Source organism: Chiloscyllium plagiosum, chromosome 30 (assembly GCF_004010195.1).
Source record: "Chiloscyllium plagiosum isolate BGI_BamShark_2017 chromosome 30, ASM401019v2, whole genome shotgun sequence".
NCBI lineage: Eukaryota > Metazoa > Chordata > Chondrichthyes > Orectolobiformes > Hemiscylliidae > Chiloscyllium > Chiloscyllium plagiosum.
The window spans coordinates 2,943,943-2,965,380 of record NC_057739.1 but is presented as its reverse complement, the minus strand read 5'-3'; the positions used below and the strand labels follow the sequence as shown (position 1 = coordinate 2,965,380).

Here is a 21,438-nt window from a genome sequence, read left to right as displayed (position 1 = left end):
CTCACTGTGACCCTGTACTCTCTGAATAAAGGAGCGAAGCAAAGTTTGGATGTAATTTCATGAAGTAAACCTCTATGAACTTTCTAAGGAACAGCACGTGTACACACCACCCGTTTCTCAGGGAGGACAAAAACAGAAACTGCTGGAGAAACTCAGCAGGTCTGGCAGCATCTATGGAGAACAGTTCTGAAGAAATGTTCTTCAACCTAAAACATTAACTCTACTTTCTCTCCGCAGATGCTGCCAGACCGGAGTTTCTCCAGCACTTTGTTTTTGTTTCAGATTTCCAGCATCGACAGTTCTTTGTCTTCTGTCCCAGAGCTGCAGCAGTGATATCTTTGTGAACTGAGGCTTCAGCCCAGTGTCTGACTTGGACCTTTCACATACAGGCCAATGCCTTACAATTATGTCAGCAGATTGGGCCGTCAGCTGCAGCCAGCTGTACTGCCGTGTGCCTCCTCTCATGTAACCTTCAGCAGGGGCCAGCTCCTGGTGCAGCTGGGTGTGATCACTGGATCTCAACGTGGAGATGCCGGTGTTGGACTGGGACGGACAAAGTTAAAAATCACACAACACCAGGTTATAGCCCGATGAGTTTATCTCGAAGTACAAGCTTTCAGAGTGCTGCTCCTTTGTAAGGTAGCTCAGCGCACCTGCTGTTGTGTGATTCTTAATAATGGATCTGAACAGGAGTGGTGTGGTCAACGATCTCAGCAAGGTAGACACGATCTCAGCAGTAGGAAGATACCAACCAGACATACCCGCTGGGCCATTTGCAGTTCCATGGCTAGGTGTTGTGGTCACAATGTCTGGTAGTGAACACCACCTCAAAGAAATATTCTAACAAGGCTATGCTATTGTGTTTCTGCTGTGTGTGTTCCTGTGGGTTTGTGTGTGTCCTTGGCTTTGCATATGTTTCTGTGGGTGTGTATATGCGTGGGTTTGTGTATGTTTCTCTGAGGGTTTGTTTGTGTTTCTGCTGTCTGTGTCCCCACTTCATTTAAAACTTTCCCTCTCGAGGCCCATAGTGACATCTTCCTACAGAATTATATTTTCTTTGTGGCTCCATCTTACTACCAGCTGAGTTTGAGCTCACAAAGATATTAAAATACAAATGCTTTGCATTACAACACAATGGAAATATATAATATAATAAAAAAAGGTCTTGTAACACTGCCATCAAATAATATTTATTCAGCTATGACCTGCCTACTGACACTCAGCTTGGTTTTGGCCAGACCCAGATCTCATTACAGCCTTGATCTAAAGGAGCTCTAAACAAGTGGGAAAGTGAGGGTTACTGTTCTTGACACCAAGGTAGCATTTAACTATGTAACATTCAGGAACCTGAGTTCCTGCCCACATCCCATGAGTCAATAAAATAAAAACTCCACTGATTGGAGTCTTTCCTGGCACACAGGAAGATGGTTCTGGCTGTTGGAGGTCAGTCATCTCAGCTCTAGGATATCTCTGCAGCACTTCCTCAGGGTAATGTCCCAGGCACAACCATCTTCAGCTGCTTCATCAATGACCTTCCCTCCAGCGTAAGGTCAGAAGGGATGTTCGCTGATGAGTAAACACTGTTCAGCAGCATTTGCAATTCCTCAGGGATTGAAGCAGTCCATGTTCAAATACCAGATTTGGAAAGTATTCAGGCTTGGGCTGACAAGAGGCAAGTAACATTTTCAGAAGGTATTTAACAAGGTATCTCACAAGAGGTGAAGTCATAAAGTAAGAACCTGTGGTGTCCTAGGTAGTATATTGGTGTGAATAGAGAACTGGCTAATAGGCAGGAAACACTAAAGAACAAAGAAAATTTACAGCCCAGGAACAGGCCCTTCGGCCCTCAAGCCTGAGCCGATCCAAATCCGCTGTCTAAACCGGTCACCCAATTCCTAAGCATCTGTATCCCTCTGCTCCCCACCTACTCGTGCATCTGTCCAAATGCACCTTAAATGAATCTACCGTGCCTGCCTCTACACCTCTGCTGGCAACGCATTCCAGGCACTCACCACCCTCTGTGTAAAGTACTTGCTGTGTATAACCCCCTTAAACTTTTCACCTCCCACCTTGAAAGCATGACCTCTCGTTATTGAATCCTTCACCCTGGGAAAAAGCTTATCTCTATCCACCCTGTCTATACCCTTCATGATGTTGTAAACCTCAATCAGGTCCCCCTACGCAATACCCCGTCCGATGAAGGCAAGCATATCATATGCCTTCTTGACCACTCTAACCACCTGTGCAGCAACCTTCAGGGTACAATGGACCTGATCTCCCAGATTTCTCTGCTCATCAACTTTTCCCAAATCTCTTCCGTTTACTGTATAATTCGCTTTAGAATTAGACTTCCCAAAATGCATCCCATCACAATTGCTTGGATAGAACTCCATCTGCCACTTCTCCGCCCAACTCTCCACTCTGTCTATATTCTCATGTATTCCTTGACAGTCCCCTATGCTTTCTGCTACTCCACCAACCTTCGTGTCATCTGCAAACTTGCTGATCATACCAAAAGTGCCCTCTTCCGGATCATTTATGTATATCACAAACAACAGTGGCCCCAACACTGACCCCTGTGGAACACCACTGGTCACCTCTCTCCATTTCGAGAAACTCCCTTCAACTATTACTCTCTGTCTCCTGTTGCTCAACCAGTTCTTTATCCACCCTAGCTAGAACACCCTTCACACCATGTGACTTCACTTTCTCTATTAGTTTACCGAGGGGAATCTTAGCAAACGGCTTACTAAAATCCATGTATATGACGTCTACAGCCCTTCCTTCATCTATCAACTTGGTCACTTCCTCTGTATTAAGTTGGTAAGGCATGATCTACCCGCACAAAACCATGTTGCCTACCACTGATAAGCCCATTCTCTTCCAAAAATTGATTTTATCCCTCAGTACCTTCTCCAGCAACTTTCCCACCACTGACATTAGGCTCACTGGTCTGTAGTTAACCAGAATACCCCTACCACCCTTCTGGTACAGGGGGACAACATGAGCAGTCCTCCGGCACCTCACCTGTGTTTAAGGATACTACAAAGATATCTGTCAGGGCCCCAGCTATTTCCTCTCCCACCTCCCTCAGCAACCTGTGATAGATCCCATCTGGCCCTGGGGATTTGTCCACCTTAATAATCTCTAGCCTACCCAACACATCTTTCCTCCTTATGTCAATGTGATCCAGAGTTATCAAATGTCTATCTCTAATCTCAACATTCATCATGTCCCTCTCCTCAGTGAAGACTGATGCAAAGTAATCATTCAGAATCTCACCCATTCTCTCAGGTTCGACACACAGCCTTCCTTCGTTATCCTTTAGTGGACCGATCCTTTCTCTAGTTACCCGCTTGCTTATATAAGAGTAAGAGACTTTGGGATTCTCCTTAATTCTGCTTGTTAAAGCTATTTCATGACCCCCTTTAGCCCGCTTGATTCCTCGTTCAGATATTCCTCCAGGGCCCGTTCTGTTCTTAGCTGCCTGGACCTTATGCACACTTCGCTTTTCCTCTTGGCTAGTCGTACAATTTCTCCTGTCATCCACGGTTCACGTCTCTTGCCTTTCCTATCCTTTGATTTCAATGGGACATGCCTATCCTGCACAATCTTTAAAAGTCTCCCACATATCAAATGTGACCAATTTTGATATAATTGGCCTTGGCCCAGTTTCGTACTCTTCCCTTAGGACTACTCTCGTCTTTGTCTACGAGTATTCTAAAACTAACAGAATTGTGGTCACTGTTCCCAAAGAAATCCCCCACCGCAACTTCTACCGCCTGGCCTGGCTCATTCACACTAAGTGTTTCCCAGTCAATGTTGGGAAAATCAAAATCTCCCATCACCACCACCCAATTGCCTCTACATCTTACCATAATCTGTTTACCTATTTGTTCTTCTACCCCACGCTCACTGTTGGGAGGCCCGTAATACAGCCCCCTTCTTATTTCTCAACTCCACCCATAATGCCTCACTGCTCAAGCCTTCCATAGTGTCCTCCTTTAGTACAGCTGTGATATCATCCCTGACCAACAATGTAACTCCTCCCCGCCTTATATTTCCCTCATGTCCTGTCTGAAGCGTCTATATTCTGGAACATTTAGTTGCCAGTCATGCCCTTCCTTCAACCAAGTCTCTGTGATTGCAATAATGTCATACTCCCAGGCACCAATGCAAGCCCTAAGTTTATCTGCCTTACCCACTATACTTCCATTAAAGTCTATGCACCTCAGGCCACCAGTTCTTATGCGATAAGTGGGCATAAGGGGTTATTTTTCAGGATGGTGACCTGGGAATCAGTCGGGTTCCACAGTGATCAATGCTGGGACCACAACTGTTTATAATGTATACTAATGACTTGGAAGAAGGAAGCCAAATTTGTAGATAACACAAAAATAGACAAGTTGTGACAGGGATACAAACAGGTTAGAGAGAGATATTTTGATAGGTTAAGTAAGTAGGTACTATGTTGGCAAATAGAATATAATGTGGAAAAACGTCAAGTTGTTCACTTATGCAGGGAGAACAAAAGAAGTGGCAGATGAAATACAGCGTGGGAAAGGGGCGACACAGTGGCTCAGTGGTTAGCACTGCTGCCTCACAGCATCAGGAACCCCAGTTCAATTCTAGTCTCGGGCGACTGACTGTGTGGAGTTTGCACATTCTCCCCGCGTTTGCGTGGGTTTCCTCCGGGTGCTCCGGTTTCCTCCCAGAATCAAAAGGTGTGCGGGTGAGTTGGTCATGCTAAATTGCCCATAGTGTTCAGCAATGTGTAGATTAGGTGCATTGGTCAGGGGTAAATATAGAGTAATAGGGTAGGGGAATGGGTCAGGATAGGTTAATCTTCAGAGGGTTGGTGTGGACTTGTTGGGCCTTAATGGCTTGTTTCCATGTTTTAGGGATTCTATGATAAAGTGTGAGGTCATGCACTTAGATAGGAAGAATGGAGGCATGGACTATTTTCTAAATGGGGAGAAAATTCAGAAATCTGAAGTGCAAAGGGACTTGGGAGTCCTTGTCCAGGATTCTCTGAAGGTTAACTTGCAGGTTGAGTCAGTAGTTAGGAAGGAAAATACAATGTTGTCATGCATCTCGAGAGGACTAGAATATAAAAGCAGGGATGAACCACTCAGAGTTTATAAGGCTCTAGTCAGACCACATTTAGAGTATTGTGAGCAATTTTAGGCTCCATACCTCAGGAAAGATGTATTGGCCCTGGAACGGGTCCAGGAGGTTCACAAGAATGATTCTAGGAATGAAAGGCTTAACATAAAAGGAACATTTGAGGACTCTGGGACTATACCCAATGGAGCTTAGAAGGATATGGGGGGAATCTGATTGAAACTTACAGAATACTGAATAGCCTGGACAGAGTGGACGTGGAAGATGTCTCCATTGGCAGGAGAGAGGAGGACCTCAGGACACAGCCTTAGAGTAAAGGGAAGACCCTTTAGAACAGAGATAAGGACAAAATTCTTTAGTCATAGAGAGGTGAATCTGGGGAATTCATTGCCTCAGAAGGCTATAGATACCAGGTCACTGAATATATTTAAAACAGAGATAGATAAGTTCTTCATTGTTAAGGACATCTAAGGGGAGAAAGTGGGAAAATGGGTTGAAAAACCTATCAGCCATGGTTGAATGGCGGAGCAGACTCGATGGGTCGAATGGCCTAATGTCTGCTCCTATATCTTATGGTCTTATTTAAATGGAGAAGAACAGAAAGCTGCAACACAAAGGGATTTGGTGGTACTTGTGCGGGAAACTCAGAAATCTAGTACACAGATACACAGCAGGTAGTCGGGAAGGTTCACGGAATGTTGGCCCTTATTTCAACAGGGTTGGAGTACAAGAGTAGGGAAGTCCTACAGCAACTGTACAAGGTGCTGGTATGACCCATATCTGGAGGACTGGGAACAGTTTGGGTCCCTTTATTCAAGGAATGCTATCATTTCATTGGAGGCAGTTCAGAGAAAGTTCAAGAGGATGATCCCTGGTGTGGAAGGATTGTCTTATAGGCTTGTCTTCATTGCTGACACCTTTGGATATGGGGGTTGGGATGTCATGTTGAAACTTTACAGGATATTGGTGAGACCTCTTCTGGAGTACTCTGTTCAGTTCTGGACCAGAACTCACATATGACCTCATCCGTGGCCTTCCACAGGAAGCATATTATTGAGCTGGAGAGGGTTCGGGAAAGATTTACAAGGATCTCGCTGAGAATGGAAAGTTTGAGTTATAAGAAGAGGCTGGGATTTTTTTTTACTAGAGCATAGGAGGTTGATTTATGAAGTCATGAGAGGTATAGATAAGGTGAATGGCAGATGTCTTACCTTAGGGGATTTCAAGACCAGGGGCAATTCTATTAAGGTGAGAGGAGAAAGATTGAAAAAAGACATGAGGGGCAACTTTTTTTTACACGGGGTGGTTCGTGTATGGAATGAACTTCCAGAGGAAGTGGTGACTGCAGGTACAGTTACAATATTTAAAAGGTGTTTGGATAAGTACATGCATAGAAATGATGGAGGGATATAAAGTACAAAGACCAATACAACACAGGAACAGGCTTTTCGTTCCCTCCAACTGGCATCAACACATTTTGCCTTTCCGTTGTAAAACTGTCTTCACTTACAGGATCCGTATCCATCTATTCCCTTCCTATTCATGTATTCATCCAGATGCTTCTTGAATGCTGCTATTGTGTCTGCTTCCACCACCATCTCTGGCAGCACGTTCCAGGCACTCATTACCCTTTGTGTGAAAACATTGACTCACACCTTGAACATGTGTCCCCTAGTAATTGACCCCTCCACTCTGGGAAAAAGCCTCATACTTCCCACTCTATCCATGTCATTCACAATTTTATAAACTTGTATTATAAACTCCTGCTTTCCAGTGAAACAAACCCGTCTAACCAGCCTTCCTTCTTAGCAAAAATTACCCCATACTGGGAAACATCCTGGTAAACCTTTTCTGTACCCTTTCCAAAGCAACCACATCCTTTTGGTAGTGTGATGAGCAGAACTGTAAGCAATATTTCAAGTGTAGCCTAACTAAAGCTGCAGCATAACCTGTCTGTCCTCATACTCAATGCCCCTTCCAATGACAACAAGCATGCCATATGCCTTTTTTACTACCTTATCTACCTGCGCTGCCATCTTCAGTGATCTAGGATCTGCACACCCAGATCCCTCTGCATATCATTACTCCTAAGGATTCTGCCATTCAGTGTATAATTTCCACCTGTACTTGACTTTCCAAAATGCATCACCTCACATTTGTCCAGATTAACCTCCATCTGCCATTTTTCTGCCCATGCTTCCAACCGATCTATATCTTGCTATATCCTCTGACAACCTTCGTCACTATCTGCAACTCCACCAATCTTTGTATCGTCTGCAAACTTGCTAATTAGATTAGCTATGTTTTCCTTTAAATCATTATGTAGATAACAAATAGCAGAGATTCCAGCATTGATTCTTGTGTAACACCAGTAGTCACAGCACTCCATTCTGAAAAGCATCCTTCCACTGCTATCCTCTGTCTCCTATGACTAAGTTAAGAATCACACAACACCAGGTACTATAACCTGGTGTTGTGTGATTCTTAACTTTGTCCACCCTGTCCAACACCGGCCCCTCCACATCCTATGACTAAGCCAGTTCTTTATCCACCTTGCCAGCTCACCCCTGACACCCTGTGACTTCACCTTTTGTGCCAATCTGCCATGAGGAACATTGTCAAAGTCTTTATTGAAGTCCATGTAGACAACATCAACTGCTTTTCCCTCATCAATCAACTTCGTCATCTCCTCAAAAATCTCAAGTTAGTGAGGCATGACCTCCTCCGCACAAAGCCATGCTGTCTATCGCTAATAAATGCTTCTAAACGTGTATAGGTCTTATCCCAGAGAATCTTTTCCAATAATTTCCTTACCACCAAAGTGAGATCCACAGACCTGTAAATTTCCAGGATTATTCCTGCTACACCTCTTAAACAATGGGACAACATTGGCTATTCTCCAGTCCTCTGGGACCTCACCTGTGGCCAAAGAGGATACAAAGATGTCTGTCAATGCGGCAGTAATTTGTTGTCTTGCCTCAATATTCTGGGATAGATTCCCTCAAGATTCGGGGATTTATCTACCTTAATAAGTTTTAAGATGTACAACACTCTTCCTTTTTATGAGCAACCTGGCTTAAAAACTCAAAACTTCCTTCCCTGAGATCATCCTTTACCAATTCCTTTGCTTTGGTGAATACCGAGACAAAGTATTCATTTAGGACCTCACCTACATCTTCTGACTGCACACATGGATTCTCTCATTTGTCCTTGAATGGGCCAACCCTTTCCCTGGCTACCCTCTTGCTTTTTATAGATGTATATAAATTCTTGGGATTCTCCTTAATCCTGTTTGCTAATGACTTTTCATGACCATTTTTAGCCCTTCTAATTCCTTGTTTAAATTCTTTCCCACTTTCTTTATGTACTTCAAGGGCTTCATTAATTCCCATCCTCCTAGAAAATACATTAGCTTCCTTTTTTCTTTCTGACCGAGATCATAACATCTCCGGTCATCCAAGGTTCACGTAGCTTGCCAAACCTATCTTGCATAAATGTGCCGCTCCTGAACTCTTATCAACTTCTGTTTTAAGTATTCCGACATGGGCCAAATGCAGTCAGGTGGGACGAGTTTTGTTTGGGATTATGGTTGGCATGGACTGGTTGTACCAAAAGGTCAGTTTCCATGCTGTATGACTCTACTCACTGGAGTTTAGAAGAATGAGAGGGAACTTCATTGCAACCTATAGAATCCTTAAGGGTCTTGACAGGGTAAATATTGAGAGGATGGTTCCACTCATAGGAGAGTATAGGGTATAGTCTCAGAATAAAGGGGCACCAATTTAAGACTGAGATAAGGAGGATTTTTTTCACTCGGTGTTGAGTCTTCAGAACTCATTGTCACAGAGAGCTGTGGGAACAGAATCTGTGTTTTTTTATTTCAGCCTGAGAGATTCTTGATCACTTGGGGAATCAAGGGTGATGGGGGAAAAAACACAGAAAAGTAAGGAATGTGAGATCAGCCATGAGTTTAGAAGACTGAGAGAGGATCTGATTGAGACATATAAGATTATTAAAGGATTGGACACTCTGGAGGCAGGAAACATGTTTCCGCTGATGGGTGAATGCCGAACCAGAGGACACAGCTTAAAAATACGGGACCATTTAGGACAGAGATGAGGAGAAACGTCTTCACCCAGAGAGTGGTGGGTGTGTGGAATGCTCTGCCCCAGAGGGCAGTGGAGGCCCACTCTCTGGATTCACTTAAGAAAGAGTTGGATAGAGCTCTCAAAGATAGTGGAATCAAGGGTTATGGAGATAAGGCAGGAACAGGATACTGATTAAGGATGACCAGCGATGATCATATTGAATGGTGGTGCAGGCTCAAAGGGCAGAATGGCCTACTCCTGCACCTATTGTCTATGATTTTATTGAACGGCTGAGCTGGTTAGAGGGGCTGAATGGCCTACTCCTAAGGAGTCCCAGTCCAAAACAACTGGTCCCTGGTCTCTGATTGGCTGCAGACTCCACATCTCTGATTGGCTGCACATCCCTTGCGTCTGATTGGCTGGTGGCCATTGTTTGAATAAAGTTGGTTGAAGGGTAGTTGTGCGGCTGCGCAGTGAGCGGAGTGAAGATGGCGGAGAGTGACTGGGACACGGTGACGGTGCTGAGGAAGAAGGGGCCGAGTGCGGCGCAGGCCAAGAGCAAACAGGTACTGAGGAGGCGGCGCGTCTTTACCCGCGGCCCGGGCCCCGAATATCCGCCTGAACGGGTACCTCCGGTAGGAGCCGCGGCTGCTACACCGACCCCAGGGCCCTGAGGTCAGTGTTGAAGCTCCTCCCCCCCAGGGCCCTGAGGTCAGTGTTGAAGCTCCTCCCCCCCAGGGCCCTGAGGTCAGTGTTGAAGCTCCTCCCCCCCAGGGCCCTGAGGTCAGTGTTGAAGCTCCTCCCCCCCAGGGCCCTGAGGTCAGTGTTGAAGCTCCTCCCCCCCAGGGCCCTGAGGTCAGTGTTGAAGCTCCTCCCCCCCAGGGCCCTGAGGTCAGTGTTGAAGCTCCTCCCCCCCAGGGCCCTGAGGTCAGTGTTGAAGCTCCTCCCCCCCAGGGCCCTGAGGTCAGTGTTGAAGCTCCTCCCCCCCAGGGCCCTGAGGTCAGTGTTGAAGCTCCTCCCCCCCAGGGCCCTGAGGTCAGTGTTGAAGCTCCTCCCCCCCAGGGCCCTGAGGTCAGTGTTGAAGCTCCTCCCCCCCAGGGCCCTGAGGTCAGTGTTGAAGCTCCTCCCCCCCAGGGCCCTGAGGTCAGTGTTGAAGCTCCTCCCCCCCAGGGCCCTGAGGTCAGTGTTGAAGCTCCTCCCCCCCAGGGCCCTGAGGTCAGTGTTGAAGCTCCTCCCCCCCAGGGCCCTGAGGTCAGTGTTGAAGCTCCTCCCCCCCAGGGCCCTGAGGTCAGTGTTGAAGCTCCTCCCCCCCAGGGCCCTGAGGTCAGTGTTGAAGCTCCTCCCCCCCAGGGCCCTGAGGTCAGTGTTGAAGCTCCTCCCCCCCAGGGCCCTGAGGTCAGTGTTGAAGCTCCTCCCCCCCAGGGCCCTGAGGTCAGTGTTGAAGCTCCTCCCCCCCAGGGCCCTGAGGTCAGTGTTGAAGCTCCTCCCCCCCAGGGCCCTGAGGTCAGTGTTGAAGCTCCTCCCCCCCAGGGCCCTGAGGTCAGTGTTGAAGCTCCTCCCCCCCAGGGCCCTGAGGTCAGTGTTGAAGCTCCTCCCCCCCAGGGCCCTGAGGTCAGTGTTGAAGCTCCTCCCCCCCAGGGCCCTGAGGTCAGTGTTGAAGCTCCTCCCCCCCAGGGCCCTGAGGTCAGTGTTGAAGCTCCTCCCCCCCAGGGCCCTGAGGTCAGTGTTGAAGCTCCTCCCCCCCAGGGCCCTGAGGTCAGTGTTGAAGCTCCTCCCCCCCAGGGCCCTGAGGTCAGTGTTGAAGCTCCTCCCCCCCAGGGCCCTGAGGTCAGTGTTGAAGCTCCTCCCCCCCAGGGCCCTGAGGTCAGTGTTGAAGCTCCTCCCCCCCAGGGCCCTGAGGTCAGTGTTGAAGCTCCTCCCCCCCAGGGCCCTGAGGTCAGTGTTGAAGCTCCTCCCCCCCAGGGCCCTGAGGTCAGTGTTGAAGCTCCTCCCCCCCAGGGCCCTGAGGTCAGTGTTGAAGCTCCTCCCCCCCAGGGCCCTGAGGTCAGTGTTGAAGCTCCTCCCCCCCAGGGCCCTGAGGTCAGTGTTGAAGCTCCTCCCCCCCAGGGCCCTGAGGTCAGTGTTGAAGCTCCTCCCCCCCAGGGCCCTGAGGTCAGTGTTGAAGCTCCTCCCCCCCAGGGCCCTGAGGTCAGTGTTGAAGCTCCTCCCCCCCAGGGCCCTGAGGTCAGTGTTGAAGCTCCTCCCCCCCAGGGCCCTGAGGTCAGTGTTGAAGCTCCTCCCCCCCAGGGCCCTGAGGTCAGTGTTGAAGCTCCTCCCCCCCAGGGCCCTGAGGTCAGTGTTGAAGCTCCTCCCCCCCAGGGCCCTGAGGTCAGTGTTGAAGCTCCTCCCCCCCAGGGCCCTGAGGTCAGTGTTGAAGCTCCTCCCCCCCAGGGCCCTGAGGTCAGTGTTGAAGCTCCTCCCCCCCAGGGCCCTGAGGTCAGTGTTGAAGCTCCTCCCCCCCAGGGCCCTGAGGTCAGTGTTGAAGCTCCTCCCCCCCAGGGCCCTGAGGTCAGTGTTGAAGCTCCTCCCCCCCAGGGCCCTGAGGTCAGTGTTGAAGCTCCTCCCCCCCAGGGCCCTGAGGTCAGTGTTGAAGCTCCTCCCCCCCAGGGCCCTGAGGTCAGTGTTGAAGCTCCTCCCCCCCAGGGCCCTGAGGTCAGTGTTGAAGCTCCTCCCCCCCAGGGCCCTGAGGTCAGTGTTGAAGCTCCTCCCCCCCAGGGCCCTGAGGTCAGTGTTGAAGCTCCTCCCCCCCAGGGCCCTGAGGTCAGTGTTGAAGCTCCTCCCCCCCAGGGCCCTGAGGTCAGTGTTGAAGCTCCTCCCCCCCAGGGCCCTGAGGTCAGTGTTGAAGCTCCTCCCCCCCAGGGCCCTGAGGTCAGTGTTGAAGCTCCTCCCCCCCAGGGCCCTGAGGTCAGTGTTGAAGCTCCTCCCCCCCAGGGCCCTGAGGTCAGTGTTGAAGCTCCTCCCCCCCAGGGCCCTGAGGTCAGTGTTGAAGCTCCTCCCCCCCAGGGCCCTGAGGTCAGTGTTGAAGCTCCTCCCCCCCAGGGCCCTGAGGTCAGTGTTGAAGCTCCTCCCCCCCAGGGCCCTGAGGTCAGTGTTGAAGCTCCTCCCCCCCAGGGCCCTGAGGTCAGTGTTGAAGCTCCTCCCCCCCAGGGCCCTGAGGTCAGTGTTGAAGCTCCTCCCCCCCAGGGCCCTGAGGTCAGTGTTGAAGCTCCTCCCCCCCAGGGCCCTGAGGTCAGTGTTGAAGCTCCTCCCCCCCAGGGCCCTGAGGTCAGTGTTGAAGCTCCTCCCCCCCAGGGCCCTGAGGTCAGTGTTGAAGCTCCTCCCCCCCAGGGCCCTGAGGTCAGTGTTGAAGCTCCTCCCCCCCAGGGCCCTGAGGTCAGTGTTGAAGCTCCTCCCCCCCAGGGCCCTGAGGTCAGTGTTGAAGCTCCTCCCCCCCAGGCCTCCCCCCCCAGGGCCCTGAGGTCGGTGTTGACGCTCCTCCCCCCCCAGGGCCCTGAGGTCGGTGTTGACGCTCCTCCCACCCAGGGCCCTGAGGTCAGTGTTGACGCTCCTCCCACCCAGGGCCCTGAGGTCAGTGTTGACGCTCCTCCCACCCAGGGCCCTGAGGTCGGTGTTGACGCTCCTCCCACCCAGGGCCCTGAGGTCGGTGTTGACGCTCCTCCCACCCAGGGCACTGGCCAAGGATTGATGCCCCTCCCTGAGGGCACTGTTGCCACAGTTGATAGCCCTCACCCCAGGTGAGTGAGGTGCTGCCTCACTGTCAGCTGCTTTCTCCTGAAGTCCCCATCGATGATGCCCACTCCAGTCATTGTGCTCCCTCCCATTCTCAGACACTGATATGGGACAACACTGAGATTGAATCCTCTGGGACTAATTGACCCTGAATTTGCCGGTGTTTGTGTCTTGTTTATTTATATTGTCAGCTCACAGTGGCTGTGTTTATGATTCCAGCAGAAGACTTATCAGTTTTCAATTTTTGTGCTCTTTGTTGGTGTGAGCAAATTTGTTTCCCCATCATACAAAGCAAAAAATTCCAGGAGATTTACAGCACAGATGATAAGTGTGAGATCTTGTAATTTGTAAAGTCAGGTCAAGGTAGGTGTTTCATGGTGAATGATAGGGCCTTAAGGAGATAGTGGAACAGAGGGACAGATTCACAGTTCTCTGAAAGTGGAGTCACAGGTAGACAGGGCAGTGAAGAGGGTTTTTGGCACACTGGCTTTCATCAGTCAGGGCATTGAGTATCGAAGTTCAGAAGTTATGTTGCAGTTATATAGGACAATGCTGAGGCTGCACTTGGGAATATTGTGTTCAGTTTTGGTCACCTTGTTATCGGGAGGATGGTATTAAAGAGTGGAGAAGAAATTTATAAGGATGTTGCCTGGACTCAATGATCTGCATTATGAGATGTTGGTGGGCAGAATGGTGGCTCAGTGGGTAGCACTGCTGCCTCATAGCGCCAGGGACCTGGGTTCGATCCCAGCCTTGGGTGACTGTCTGTGTGGAGTTTGCACATTCTCCCTACGTCTGTTTGGGTTTCCCCTGGGTGATCTGGTTTCCTCCCACATTCCAAAGATGTGCAGGTCAGGTGAATTGGTTGTGCTAAATTGTCCATAGTGTTCAGGGATGTGTAGGTTATGTGCATTAATCAGGGGTAAATGTAGCGTAATAGGGTAGGAGAATGGGTCTATGTGGGAAATGCTTTGGAGGGTCGATGTGGATTGTTTCCACACTTTTATAGGAATTCTATTCAATTCTAAATTAGGACCTTTTTTTCTTTAGAGTGTAGGATACTGAGGGGTGACCTTATAGAGGTGTATGAGAGGGTGAATGCACACTGTGTTTTTCCCAGGGTTGGGCATTTGAGGACTAGAGGGCATTAGTTCAAATTTAAAGGAGAAAGAATAAAAGGGAACTTGAGGGGCAGCATTTTTACACAAAGGGTGGTACGCACATGGAATGAGCTGCCAGTGGGGAAGTGGTTGAGGCGGGTACATTAACAACATTTTAAAAGGCATTTGGACAAATACGTGGGTAGGAAAGGTTTAGAAGGATATGGGCCAAGTGCAGGGAAATGGGGTTAGTGATGATGGAGATTTTGGTCGGGATGGACCAGGGCATGTCTCTGCTGTAGGACTTGATGACTCTATGATATGCTGTCAAGGCCCAAATTGCTGACTGTTTACGCTTAAACTTGGCTCTTACTTCTCCTCCTTTTGACTGCTGCTCAGAAACTCCATCACTGGCCAAACATTTGGCAACCTATCCTAACAATTACTACTAAGACAAGAAATGTTATTTTATATTTCTATGAAATGCATTTGACAGTGTTAAAGATACTGTATAAGTTATTGTTCACATAGATGGAGAGTAAAACTTCTTCACTTTATACCCAAAAAACACTCCCAGAAGAGCTACATCATGGCGATAGATGCACAGTAAAGCTCTCAACACTGTCCCCATCAAACACTACCAGGGTAGGTTAGATACAGAACAAAGCTCACTCGATGCTATCCCAACAATGTACCTTTGTCCAGTTACTAGATCATGCATCTATTCTCCTAACTGTTAAAGATGGCATTATTTGGTCAGTCTGTGCCGAGCAAGTGTTTAATGGATCAAAGAAAATTACAGCACAGGCCCCTCAGCCCTCCAAGCCTGCGCCGATCCAGATCCTCTATCCAAACCTGTTGCCTATTTCTAAGGATATGTATCCCTTTGCTCCCTGCCCATTCATGAATCTGTCTAGTTTATTTTAAATGATGCTATTGTTCCTGTCTCTAGCACCTCCGCTGGCAAAGCATTCCAGGCACCCACCACCCTCTGTGAAGAATTTTCCACGTATATCTCCCTTAAACTTTTCCCCTATCACTTTGAACTTATGACCCCTATTAATTGAGTCCCCCACTCTGGGGGAAAAAGTTTCTTGCTATCCACCCTGTCTACACCTCTCATGATTTTTGTAGGCCTCAACCACCTCTTTTCCAATGAAAATAATTCTAATCTACTCAACCTGTCCTCCTAGCTAGCACCCTCCATACCAGGCTACATCCTGGTGAACCTCCTCTGCACCCTCTCCAAAGCATCCACATCCTTTTGGTAATGTGGTAACCAGAACTGTACGCAGTATTCCCAATGTGGCCGAACCAAAGTCCTATACAACTGTAACAGGACCAGCCAACTCTTGTACTCAGTACCCTGTACGATGAAGAAAAGTATGCCATATGCCTCCTTGACCACTCTACTGACCTGCATTGCCACCTTCAGAGAACAGTGGACCTGAACACCCAGATCTCTCTATACATCAGTTTTCCCCAGGACTTTTCCATTTACTGTATAGATCGCTCTTGAATTGGATCTTCCAAAATGCATCACCTCGCATTTGCCCGGATTGAACTCCATCTGCCATTTCTCCTCCCAACTCTCCAATCTGTCTATATTCTGCTGTATTCTCTGACAGTCCCTTTCACTATCTGCTACTCCACCAATCTTAGTGTCATCTGCAAACTTGCTAATCAGACCATCTATACCTTCCTCCAGATCATTTCTGTATATCGCAAACAACAGTGGTCCCAGCACGGATCCCTGTGGAACACCACTGGTCACAGGTCTCCATTTTGAGAAACTCCCTTCCACTACTACTCTCTGTCTCCTGTTGCCCAGCCAGTTCTCTATCCGTCTAGCTAGAACACCCTGGACCCCATGCGACTTTCACTTTCTCCATCAGCCTACCATGGGAACCTTATCAAATGCCTTATTGAAGTCCATGTATATAACATCTACAGCCCTTCCCTCATCAATCAGCTTTGTCACCTCTTCAAAGAATTCTATTAGGTTTGTAAGACTTGACCTTCCCTGTACAAAACCATGCTGCCTATCACTGATTAGCCCATTTTCTTCCAAATGTCATAGCGCCAGGGACCCAGACTGAGGGATGTCCTATCCCTCAGTATCTTCTCCAGCAGCTTCCCTACCATTGATGGATTCTGGATCAATGGTGTTGGAAGAGCACAGCAATTCAGGCAGCATCGAGGAGCTTCAGCAAAATCGACGTTTCGGGCAAAAGCCCTTCATCAGGAATAAAGGCAGAGAGCCTGAAGCGTGGAGAGATAAGCTAGAGGAGGGTGGGGGTGGGAGTGGGGAGAGAGTAGCATAGAGTCACGACATGGTTGAAGAGCTTCAGGGCAGAGGAAATGACCTGGAGTTGCAGTTGGAGAGGGACTCCCTGAGAATCTTGCAGAGAGAGGAGGAAAATTTCTTCAAGGCAGGCATCCTTGCAAGAGGATTCGCAGTAGGGTTAAAATCAACTAGGTAATAACAATGACTGCAGATGCTGGAAACCAGATTCTGGATCAGTGGTGCTGGAAGAGTGACTCTATGCTACTCTCTCCCCACCCCAACCCTCCCCTAGCTTATCTCTCCACGCTTCAGGCTCTCTGCCTTTATTCCTGATGAAGGGCTTTTGCCCGAAACATCGATTTTGCTGAAGCTCCTCGATGCTGCCTGAACTGCTGTGCTCTTCCAGCACCATTGATCCAGAATCTGGTTTCCAGCATCTGCAGTCATTGTTTTTACCTTGTTGATTTTATCCCTACCATTGATGTCAGGCTCACAGGTCTGTAATTACCTAGATTATCCCTGCTACCCTTCTTAAACAAGGGGGCACCATTAGCAATTCTCCAGTCCACTGGAACTTCACCTGTGTTCAAGGATGCTGCAATATATCTTATTGTCTCATTTTGTACCTTGGAGAAAGTAAGGACTGCAGATGCTGGAGATCAGAGCTGAAAAATGTGTTGCTGGAAAAGCGCAGCAGGTCAGGCAGCATCCAAGGAGCAGGAGAATCGACGTTTTGGGCTGAAGAAGGGCTTATGCCCTAAACGTCGAATCTCCTGCTCCTTGGATGCTGCCTGACCTGCTGCGCTTTTCCAGCAACACATTTTTCAGCTCATTTTGTACCTTGGTCACTGTTGAGGAAGGGTTCCTGGAACTTTGGTGATATTTTTTCCTAATGCATAAGCCTGTGCAATCCGATCTGTTCTGGAGTAATGCACGTGAGCCTGACACTAAGCCAGTGTTATACAGAGCCAGACCTGTTCCCTCCAGTATTGTACCCCAGTGTTACACAGAGCCAGACCTGTTCCCTCCAGTATTGTACCCCAGTGTTATACAGAGCCAGACCTGTTCCCTCCAGTATTGTACCCCAGTGTTACACAGAGGAGCTTGTACTCACCAATGCTGCAACTTCTATTGTTTCTGAATTTAAAGAGGACACAGAAAATATTTATTAGAAGAATCCTCTGGGATGAGGGATTTCTCTAAGGTACATAAATGGGAGAAATTGTGCATTTTCCTAGGAGGGAACATTGAGAGAAGATTCGATTGAGATCTTCAAAACTGAGGGGTCTGGACAGAGTGGATTGGGAGAAACTGTTCTCACTGGGGGAAGGACAAGTAGGCTCAGATTTTAGGTGATTTGCAAATGCATTAAAGCTATGAAAATGCATGGAAACCCATTTTTACCCAGCTAGTGTCTGTGTTCTGGAAGGAACTATTGAAAATGTGATGAATTCAAATGTAATTAGACACTTGCCGAAACAGTTACAGGAGCAAGGGCAGGCTGTTAGATTGCTGTTGCAGAGCGCTAGCACTGATTCAGGGGGCTGCTGGCTCCCCTCCTGCTCTGTAACCATTTTGTGTTTCTGACTGAGGGCACGCTCCAGGTCCAATATCCACTTCCAACTTTTGCTTAAAGGCACAGCCTAAATGACTTTTTATAGATATATACAAGAGAAGCAGGAGCTGAGGTCGCTGTAGAACAGTTTGGGGAAGGTGGTGTGGTGAGGCAGCTGTGTAATTCTGTCATGCCATTTGATGAGCACAGCCATCTGCCCAACCATAAAATGGAAGGAGAGACGATTATGGCAACACCGTTTGATCTGGAGAAAACAAATGATGCAAAAGGAAAAGTTTCCAATTTGAGAACAAGTTCAACAAGGAGTGGGTTGGTGGATGAGAATCTTTTATTATTTAAGAAGTTAAGAATATTCAATGGTATGCTGAGTGAGATTGTGAGAAGGAGCACTGTCAAGAGACACAGGAATTCCATGACATTGAATGGAAACCCACGGTAGAGGTACGTTAATTTCAGTGATAGTTAGTAAACTGAGGATTTCATGGTGTTTTTCTTCCAGCTGTTGATCTTTTCATTCCCCTCTTGTTCCTAGGCAGTCACATTGGCCCAACGCAGAGGAGAAGATGTAGAGACTACAAAGAAATGTAAGCATCTTATTACTGTAGCTGATGATCCTACAAGGAAACTTGATGCACAGTTGAGAGGTGATAGTACGCTTTTTCTTTCTCTCTGAGCTGCTCCATCAAGGTTCCTGTTCCTTGTCTATGATCCTAGACTCTGGAATGTCAGCCAGCTGTTGGCCCACAGGATGGAATTTCAGACCAACACTCCAGTATTCCTTGTGGTGGGCTATTGGGCACTTGCCTGTGGGTGAGACATTAAACTGTAGAGGCTATAGCTCCCATCGATTAAGCCCAATCAGTATGTGGCAGGAAGGAACAAGAGTGTACAAATGAAGAGCATCAGCAGAAATGATTGGAGATTACAGAAATACTATTGGATGGAACTAATGGCTTTGCTATCTTTGAGGGCTGCCCTCCCTCATCTCTCCCAGTTGTGATTGTTACTCCGTTTTTCCCCTCACTGCGTCACCTATTTTTGAGGCGATATGGAGTGTACAGCCATTATCGGGTACGTGTGCTGCAGTTCTGGTGTGAGTGCTTTAGGGTGCAAAACACAGTTGATGATTATTATTCTAATGCTAAATAACTTTCAAGAAGAGGTCTTGAAAAACAAGGTTTCGGCATGTGCAGGACTCCTTTCTACCCACACGATAAGGAACTCAGTAATAAAGAGTTGAAGTGCAGTGAGATCTCTTAAAGGAAAGTGACTGGAAAATGAAACCATTGGAAAAGTAAGCAGAAGGGAGCAGTCTGGCAATAGCAATCACAAGATTTAACATGCCTTAGTTTTGAACATCGTAAGTCAGATAAAGACCAAAGTAATAATCTATCAGATTTTTAAAAAAAGCTACTTATGAGGCTAGGACTAGGAGAAGTAAACTGGGGGAAAAAATCTCAAATTAAAAACCATTGAGAAATAGTTTGTGAGACAAATATCCCTGTTTTTAAAGAAAAAGTGCACAGTAACCAATAGCTGAACAAGTTGAACTAAAGGAAAAGGTCAAAACTAAGTAAACAGTCAGTAAATGAGAGTGGCAAAAGGAAATTTAAAGGCATTAGGTTCAAGTCAGAAAAGCTCTGCATCCTGTTGAGGGTCTTAATACGTACGTTCAGTATTCGCTACTGAGAGGGACCTTGTCGTTTGTGAGGACAGCGTGAAACAGGCTGATATGCTTGAACAGGTTGATGTTAAGAAGAAAGTTGTGTTGAAAATTTTGAAACTTATGAAAAATAAGTCCGCTGGGCAAGACAGGATATACCCTAGGTTACTCCAGGAAGTGAGAGGAGAGATTGCTGCACCTTTGGCAATGATCTTTGCGGCCTCTGTGTCCACTGGAATAGTGCCAGATGACTGGAGGGTGGCAAATGTTATTCCTTTGTTCAAGAAAGGGAATAGGGATAATCCTGGGAATTAAAGACGAGTCACTGTTATGTCTGAGGTGGGCAAATTATTGGAGAGGGTTTTGAGCAACAGGATTTATGATTAATTGAAAAGCATTGTTTGATTAGAGATAGTCAGCATGGCTTTGTAAGGGTCAGGTCATGCCTCACAAACCTTATTGAATTCTTTGAGGATGTGACAAAATACATTGAAGGTAGAGCAGTAGATGTGGTGTATATGGATGTTAGCAAGGCGTTTGATAAGGTTCCTCATGGTAGGCTCTTTCATTCAGAAAGTAAGGAGGCATGGGATACGGGGAAATTTGGCATTCTGGATACAGAATTGGCTGGCCCATAGGGACAGAGGGTGGTGGTAGATGGAAAGTATTCAGCCTGGAGCTTGGTGACCAGTGATGTTCTGCAGGGATCTGTTCTGGGACCTCTGCCCTTTGTAATTTTTATAAATGACTTGGATTGAGGAAGTGGAAGGGTGAGTTAGTAAGTTTGCTGATGACACGAAGGCTGGTGGAGTTGTGGATAGTGTGGAGGGCTGTTGTAGGTTGCAGTGGGACATCGACGGGATGCAGAGCTGGGCTGATAAGTGGCAGATGGAGTTCAACCTGGAAAAGTGTGAAGTGATTTATTTTTGAAGGTCGAATTTGAATGCAGATTACAGTGTTAAAGGCAAGATTCATGGCAGTGTAGAGGAACAGAGGGATCTTAGGGTCTGTGTCCATAGATCCCTCAAAGTTGATAGATTTGTTAAAGAGGCTTATGGTGTGTTGGCTTTCATTAGCAGGGGGATTGAGTTTTAGAGCTGCAAGATTATGCTGTAACTCTATAGACTCCTGGTTAGACCACATTTGGAATATTGTGTTCAGTTCTGGTTGCCTCATTATAGGAAGGATGTGGAAGCTTAGAGAGGATGCAGGGGAGATTTACCAGGATGCTGCTTGGAGTGAAGGGCATGTCTTATGAAGAAAGGTTAGGGAGCAAAGGCATTTGAGTGAAGAAGGGTGGGAGGTGCTTTGATAGAGGTGTACAAGATAATGGGAGGCATAGATAGAGGGAATAGTCAGAAACCTTTTCCCAAGGCAGACATGGCTGTCACGAGGGGTGTAATTTTAAGGTGCTTGGAGGAGGGTTTAGGGGAGATGTCAGAGGTTAGTTCTTTACACAGTTGTGGGTGTATGGAATCCACCGCAATTGGTGGTGGTGGCGATGGAGTCAGACACATTAGGGGACACTTAAGCGACTATTGACTAGGCACATGGATGATAGTACAATGAAGGATATGTAGATTAGTTTGATCTTAGAGCAGGATAAAAGGTCAGCACAAGGGCCTGTATGTGCTGTACTGTTCTAACAAAGAATAGAAATTCAAAGTTTGTGAGAAGATTTGTAGCTCGTTGTTGTGGTTCTGTTCGCCAAGCTGGGAATTTGTGTTGCAGACGTTTTGTCCCCTGTCTAGGTGACATCCTCAGTGCTTGGGAGCCTCCTGTGAAGCGCTTCTGTGATCTTTCCTCCGGCATTTGTAGTGGTTTGAATCTGC

At 47.7% G+C, this 21,438-nt stretch overlaps 1 protein-coding gene across 2 annotated transcripts in view; it reads left to right on the top strand.

The window, feature by feature from the left end:
* The first annotated feature begins 9,659 nt into the window (after nt 1-9,659).
* The window catches only part of edf1 (endothelial differentiation-related factor 1), an 18,913-nt gene continuing 7,134 nt past the window's right edge, over nt 9,660-21,438 (top strand). For both annotated transcript variants that reach the window (XM_043719816.1, XM_043719817.1), the window contains exons 1-2: nt 9,660-9,778; nt 18,476-18,527. In XM_043719816.1, the coding sequence (XP_043575751.1) occupies nt 9,701-9,778; nt 18,476-18,527 (130 nt within the window). In that variant the 5' untranslated portion in view covers nt 9,660-9,700. The remainder of the gene's footprint in view (nt 9,779-18,475; nt 18,528-21,438) is intronic.